Raw genomic sequence first — 8,294 nt, 5'->3', positions numbered from 1 at the left:
ATATCCCATCCATCACCTACCTGTATCCATATATAAGGACGCTGTTACATCAGTAGCATCATCAAATTTGTCGAAATTTTACTCGCCACTTTATTACCCCTTACCATGTCACGTGCACCTCGTAAATTTGAGGTCACTTCCTTATAAGACCTTAAAGTTGACTGGGAGTGAGATCGTTCATGATATAGCGCTCATTTTTCATCGCCTCGCCTTGCAGTGTGGTTACGATGGTGTCGATGGGGTGGTTTGCTCTTATGAGAATAATAATAAAAGAATGCAGGTTTGTACATAATTTTGGTTGTTTTGTTTCACTTTCACCATCATCACATCATTTCATTTAAATGTCATACAACTCAATGATTGAACACCAATAGCAGCAAGTCATCAAGAGCATCTTCGCCAGTATTCCCATAAAATCGGTGCACGCTACAAAATTGAACCTCCTCCCATTACCATCTTCACGCATCACTAATCCTAGCAATAGGCGGGCGGGAAACGACGACAACAGCACACTGGCTGATATACCACCCAACGAACTCAAGGCTTACGTACTTAAGATTACTTGACATGTTCTCTGACCGTTTGATTAGATTATAAAAGTTTTTATTATATTTTCAGTGTGATTATTAATTTTAATCTATAAAGTCTAATTATAATATAATGATATGATAATTAATTATATAATTAGTTAGTTGATACTATCCATGAAATACTCCGTTGATATGAATTAACAACGTTAATTATCAAGTTATTATTAATTAACAAGTTATTAATGTTGTTAATATTTTTGTTGGTTGTTTTGTACGCTTCGGCCTTCACAAGACACGCCAACGTGATTGTTGTAATTTTAGACGTAGTTTACACATTTTCCCTTATGAAAGACTGTGACATATTTGCGTGTTGGGCTGTATATTTATTTTTTAGTCTTGTTTGTTTGTTTGTTTGTTTAGGTGATGGTTTGCGGCCGCGAGTTCAATTTTTCATTTGTTTTTAATAATTAAATATTGAACTGTTTATTTGTTTCCAATAATTTTATTATTGGTTCTAATTTTATCAGTAAATTATTTGAGTGATAACCATGGATACATATAATATATGTATATATATGGTGATAACGCACTTTCGTTGATGTTGTAGTTGACCTGTATATGTGGTTCATGTGATTTTTTAAATTCCTCTACATCCATTCTACATACATACAATCAATCAATCAACCATCCAACCAATCACTCAATCAATCAACCAACCATTCATTCAATCAACTAATCAATCGATCAAATTGAATGAACCAAATAAAAGAAAGAAAAAAAAACAAAAATAAATAAAAAAAATATTTGCAAGGCTTGTTCAAACTCGAACAAACACTTAACCGAACAGATCTGCAAACAATTTCAAGATTTTAGTAAAGAAAGAAAAACACAATAGTTGCTTTTATTTGAATCCATTCAAAAATGAAAGGTGACGGTTAATTAAAATTTTTAAAATGTCAATTTTTTTAAAAATTCGTATTTTAAACAAACAAATATAACAAAATATCGACTGATTAAAAATAATTATTATTCATTATTATCATTTTACACACTCCTTAGTAGTTCTCAGAGAATGATTCACGTAACAACATTTAGTAAGAAAAGTTCACAGCATATCATAATGACATAAATCAACATACCAAACAGAAATTATTTATACATGCATATATAACAAGTAAATCAAGAAATATCAAAAAATTATATAACCAAATTAAAAAAAAACTATAAACCAGTCAACATTTAATAAATAAATAGACATTATTAAAAAGATTGTTGAAAAAGGTAAAATTTAAGGCGACGACGAGAATAAAATATAGTTTGTAGTATGTACTACACTACACTATTATACAGTCTTAACCACAATGCTAACCGTACTAAATTGATCGAACGGAAGCCTTCGAAACTTTCTGATTTAGGAATGTTACGTGTTTCCGGTTTTTAATTTAACATATTTTAGCGTTTTTATTTTACTTGAAACTTTTTAGCTAACGTTAAGCCCTAGCCTACCTATGATTGTTCAACTCATCTCAATCCCTAACTTACCTACGAATTAAATAAATAAATTAAATAAACGAAATAAGTCCGGTAAAGAAATTAGAAAGTTGAAGAGAAACATAACAACGACGACACCGAATGAATGGATGTTGTGTATGTGTGTGTTGTATTGATGTGTGTGTGTGAATGTGCGCGCGAGTGTACTCTCCAGAAACTTCTTCACTCTCTAGGGACGAACCTCCATTGCACCGACCAACATCTGAGACGTATCGAATAGTCTTTATTGTATGTATTACGTTTGTATCATGTTTGTATCACGTTTGTATCATGTTTGTTTTTGTATTGTATGCGTACTGCTTGTGTGTGCGCACAAAACAAAAACAGTCTCTTAACATGAAAAGCAGATGATACAAATACAAAGTTACCTACCTATCGTCATTATATTTCTTATAAACTTTAATTCCAGCCATGGCTTGCCTCTGTTCTCTTAACTCAGAACTCACCTACCTACGTTCAACTAACTTAGCTTACGTATTGTTTAACTCAGCTCATTTTACAATTTATATTTGTGATTTTATGTTAACAAAGTAAGAAAAGTTAAGAAGAATAGACAAATTACAACAATACATATAACAGCAAACGCATGCATGTATATGTGTATCTGCGTATGTGTGTTTGTACGTTTGCACGTATGTTTTTAACTTATGTGCTTGGTAAAAGACCATAATTAATGCAGTAATCTATCAAATCTACCAAATTTCTAGCGTTGGATAGTTTTTTATTACATTTTTAAATATTTCTATCCAACGCTAGAAACTCGGTAGATTTCATAAATTACTGTTTTAACCTATGTACGTATGTGCTTGTATTTCGTGTATGTGTGTACGTTTGAATTTATTATAGAACTTTTTTAATAAAATAACTAAAAAATCTGAAAATGAAAAAGCGCATCTCACGAACGGCATTTAGTGAGAAGCCCCCTCGCCACGTCAAGGCAGCCGTTCATGAGGGGGTTAATAATAAGTGCTCGCGTCTCAAATTAGTTATATAAATAATCCTATCTACCTATTCAGGTGCCTTAGCTAATAACGTCTAAGCCTCAATTTACCTATTCATTACAATTAAGCCCTAGCTTACCTAAAATTACAAAACTCAAGAGCCCAATTCATTCGCCAATCGGCCCCACCCCACCACCTACATAATGCCTTGGGCTCCAACCTAGTAATAATAATGTAAAACTTAAACCCTAAATCTATTAATGAGTGTGTGTTACAACGTAGCCTTAACCTACCTATTCATACATTACAGTCCTAGCTTACCTAAAATTACAAAACTCAAGAGCCCAATTCATTCGCCAATCGGCCCCACCCCACCACCTACATAATGCCTTGGGCTCCAACCTAGTAATAATAATGTAATACTTATAATTAGCCTACCTATCGATACACTTACAGCGTTTTAATTTACATTACAAGATTGTTCCTAGAATCACATTATTGCCCTTAACTACCTATGAAATTAAATTACTCTCAACCTTAGTAATAATAAATTAGAATGTGTAATGAAAATAAAATTACTCTCAAATACTAACATATGTGTTTGTGTATGTATTTGTGTGTGTGTGTGTAATAACGCTGATGCGTGTAATGTGGGTGCAAGAAAAAGTAGAAGCGATAAACTTACGCGCCTACCTATTCAACTACATTAGTGTTGGATTCTTCCTATCTATCCTACCTAAAATTAAAATTATACCTATCTAACCTACCTATATAGCTACCTAATGTAATGTGTGTGTTTGAGTAGGTGTGCTAAATGACGCATCTTAAATAAATAAAAATAAAAATGGTAAAATAGAAAAAAAAAACCAAGTCGTAGAGATTAAGACCTGTATGAATAAAAATATATTCAACAATCAATAAATAAAATCCCACTAAAACCAGGAACCACCGCGTACCTGTTGAATGTAATGTATGGTGTTAAACAAAGCAAAAACAAAACAAAAAATACACCACCAAATAGAGTAAAAGAATAGAAGTCCCTAACCTACCTATGCAACTAAATTACCTTATGCCCTAGCCTACCTATGTAATAAATTAATTTTTAATCTCACCTACCTATGTTTCATTAACTTAACTCAAGACTCATGAAGAAAGAGAAAAAAGAATAAAACAGAACATAAAATACTACCACACAAACAAACACGATGTATGTATGTATGTATGTATGTATGTATGTATGTATGTATGAGCAACCGCTAAAGAACCCACCTAAAAAATTATAAAATACAAACCACAGACAAACACACAAATCAGACAAACATACAAAACCACATACAAACATAACTCTATATAGCCGCGCATCTCTATATAGCCGCGAAACTCTATATAACTCTATATAGCCGCGAAACTCTATATAACTCTATATAGCCGCGCAACTCTATATAACTCTATATAGCCGCGCAACTCTATATAACTCTATATAGCCGCGCAACTCTATATAACTCTATATAGCCGCGAAACTCTATATAACCCTATATAACTCTATATAGCCGCAAAACTCTATATAACTCTATACAACTCTATATAACCATGCATACTACCACATTCAATCAATAAAAATCCCACTTAAACCAGGAACCACCGCGTACCTGTTATGTATAATGTGAGACAAAACAAAAATAAACACAAAACAAAAAACACACCACCAAATAGAGTAAAAGAATAGAAGTCCCTAACCTACCTATGCAACTAAATTACCTTATGCCCTAGCCTACCTATGTAATAAATTAATTTTTAATCTCACCTACCTATGTTTCATTAACTTAACTCAAGACTCATGAAGAAAGAGAAAAAAGAATAAAACAGAACATAAAATACTACCACACAAACAAACACGATGTATGTATGTATGTATGTATGAGCAACCGCTAAAGAACCCACCTAAAAAAATATAAAATGCAAACCACAGACAAACACACAAATCAGACAAACATACAAACATAACTCTATATTACTCTATATAGCCGCGCAACTCTATATAACTCTATATAGCCGCGAAACTCTATATAACTCTATATAGCCGCGAAACTCTATATAACTCTATATAGCCGCGAAACTCTATATAACTCTATATAATAAAATAAATAAATAAATATAAAAATAAAATAAATGAGATCAGACAGACTGCTTCAAGCGAGGCAGAATGCCTGATCTGATTTTCATGTTGTCTCAGCTCCTATTTATACTCGTTTCAACCATACATTTTCATCATTTCAATCATTCACATCAGCAAAAAACTTATTTAATGTATGTACTACAATATCATACAGTCTTAACCACAATGCCAACCTTACTAAATTGACGTCATCGAACGAACGCCTTCGAAACTTTCTGATTGGCTGGTTGAATCTACTATATTGCTTTTTTATATAAACATATAATCTTATTAATTATTTGTATACATGGATTCTAGTTACTTCGGAGAGAATTCAAAATAGTTTGAGACCACACCTTGCTTAACATCTAATTCCAAGTCGAGCCAAGCCAAGCCAAGCCTAACCAAGCCAAGCCAAGCTGAGCCAATATGTGTAGATTTATAAGCAATTTTATATTAAATTTTTGCTCGCTTTATATACGAATATCCCCATATAACAAATTCTCCATCCTATTTTAAAAATTTTCTTTAATGCTTTTTAATCAGTCAGGTCACAAAAATCATCATCGATATCGCGATGAAATTAAATTGAAATTTTTTAAAAATTGTTTATAAAATTAACTAGTAATAGTAAAAAGTTAAAATTTTTCTGAGAGAATTCAAAATAATTTGAGACTACACCATAACACAATTGTACAATTTGAATGTGTAAAGACAACATTATAAATGTATTATAACTACGTATATATATCTATTTCTTTATTTAGTTCTACCTGCGTATGATATTTGGTCAAATGTATTTGTTAGGAATTGAATATAACCTTCATACCGATTGATTAACTACCATGCAGTAAAATAACTACTGTTAACATGACGTCCTTTCCTCCAACAATTTCGCAACGAATTACCCATCCAATTTATTTGATGTTTTATAATTAATTAGGTCACAATCATCATCATCGATGTACGTATGATAGTAAACGTTTTTTTTACCGAGGATTTTAGTGCATCTCTTGTTATCATCTCACTCACTTTTAAATTTTGTAAAAGCGACGTGCAAACGATTGTGAAACCTAATTAGTATAATGGCGGTCAAGTTGCATAGTGTTGGTGTTCCCTTGGAAGAAAGTGTTTTACATTGTCAGGCGAAGACATCGTGTTACGTAGATAGTGACATCATATCATCTGGCACTCTTTATGTTACCTCAAGGTTTCATTTTCAGCATTTTCATTGATAGATTTTCATTTGATTTGATTAATTAATTAATTTAATTATTAATAAACTAATATTAAAAATAGATAAATTTATCATTTGTATTGTATTTATGTGTTGAATACTCCCAGTCTCAGAAACTTTTCACTTTCATCCTAGTTCCATTTCATTTCATACATCAGGCACTGAATTAAAATTTGAGAGCTCTGGATAGAGGATCTTTTGGATTTTTGAATTATTTTATAAATAACACTGACATACAAAAAATTTTTTTTACTTTCTGTTTGGTAAATATCCAGTTGCAAATTTTTACCCCAGGAACTAGTAAATTGCATTGTTTTAATAATCTTGACCCTGGCCTTAAAGCTTTGACTCCATATTTGTTTAAAACAGTCATGAACAGGGTGAGGGTTAGGTTTTGAAATCAGTGTAAAAAAATTTTATCAAAAAATTTAATGTTTTTCAAGAAAGATAAATCATGTATGTCAGTGTTATTTTATTGCATTAGTGGAATACAGAACACAACTTTGTTAACCTTAACATAATAAAACATTGCACATGAACATGGTATATAAAAGTGTATAATATATATATATATATGCATATATACTGCATATATTTATATATTATACACTTTTATTCATATAATACTAATACAGTAATGTTTTATGGATGAATGATGAGCAGAAGGGATTTGCAGTGAATTACGATTCAATTTCAGTACATGCAATATCAAAGGCCATCAATTATTTTCCCCACCCATGTATCTATATGATGGTCAGCGAGTTATCCTGTGGTCAGTTCAGTTTTATGGCTCATATATTTATTGTGATAATCTACATTCGTCATATAAGGTTTAATTTTGTAGAACATTTTTTATACATCATAAGTTGTTAGAACTTTTCTTTATTAATTCCTTTCTTGTTCAACGTTGCAGAATATGATAAAGCTAGAAATAAAAATTGCAACTTAGAGGCAAATGGTCATGATGTAGAAAAAGATGATGAGGATGAGGAAGATGATGATCATGAAGACAGGATCATTGATCTGAGATTCGTGCCGAGTGACGTTAACTCCTGTGAGTTTATTGTTTTTTCTTTTTACTTTTTTTTATCTCTGAATGTTTTGTTTTCAAAACTTTTGATTGAGTTTATAAAATTATTTCAATTAATTTTTCCCGTCTCGACAGTAAATGCGATATATGAAGCTATTAACAAAGGTAGTTGTTTGAATCCTTGTGCTGAAGATGCAGATCTATCTGAAGGTGCTTCATTTGTTGATAATAATGAAAAAATTAATGAATTATCATTAGTTTATATCATTTATTTATACATTTAAAATTATATTATTAAATTTAAAAAAAATTCATGTGACCACTTTGGCAGATGATAACTTTGAGCCAGTTGAAGAGATGGGGCAAGGTGATGGTGTTGAGAATGCAAATGGTTAGTAATCAGGGTCAGAAACAATATCAAACTTTCTCGTTAATTTTTAATTCAATTCTTTATTTTAAAAGTTATGATAGTGTTTTGCACATGGTTGCTTATTTCATTGGTGCCATTTTTTGAAGTAGTATGATTTGTGACGTTCATCAAATTAGGAAATGATGATGTCGAGGATGAAAATGGCGAAGGGGACCCAGACCAATTCGCGAATGCCGATGAAGAAGAAGGCGGAGCTGCTGATGTTGATGAAAGTGCAATGGAAGGATGATAATAGCTCATTTTATTGACTTTAACTTTCAAACTATTTCAAACAGTTTTGGTTTATGTATTTGAAATGAATCCTTCTTTACTGATCATTTTAAAATCTTCGTTTGTTTGTATTTTAAAAAATGTTAGAGAATTTTTTACTGTTGGTTACTTTGTAGAATATTGTCAGTACCAATGACGAATTTTGAATTT

At 31.4% G+C, this 8,294-nt stretch overlaps 1 protein-coding gene across 1 annotated transcript; it reads left to right on the top strand.

Moving 5' to 3' along the window:
• Positions 1-6,262: 6,262 nt before the first annotated feature.
• HELRODRAFT_170760 (hypothetical protein) lies at positions 6,263-8,103 on the top strand (the record flags this gene model as incomplete). Its single annotated transcript, XM_009016556.1, has 6 exons — positions 6,263-6,387; positions 7,050-7,186; positions 7,328-7,468; positions 7,580-7,654; positions 7,776-7,835; positions 7,991-8,103. The coding sequence occupies 6 exons, from the start codon at positions 6,263-6,265 to the stop codon at positions 8,101-8,103; spliced, it is 651 nt and encodes a 216-aa protein (XP_009014804.1).
• Positions 8,104-8,294: the final 191 nt, after the last annotated feature.

This window comes from Helobdella robusta (assembly GCF_000326865.2).
Source record: "Helobdella robusta unplaced genomic scaffold HELROscaffold_18, whole genome shotgun sequence".
Taxonomy (NCBI): domain Eukaryota; kingdom Metazoa; phylum Annelida; class Clitellata; order Rhynchobdellida; family Glossiphoniidae; genus Helobdella; species Helobdella robusta.
This window is presented reverse-complemented; position numbering and strand designations above follow the sequence as displayed.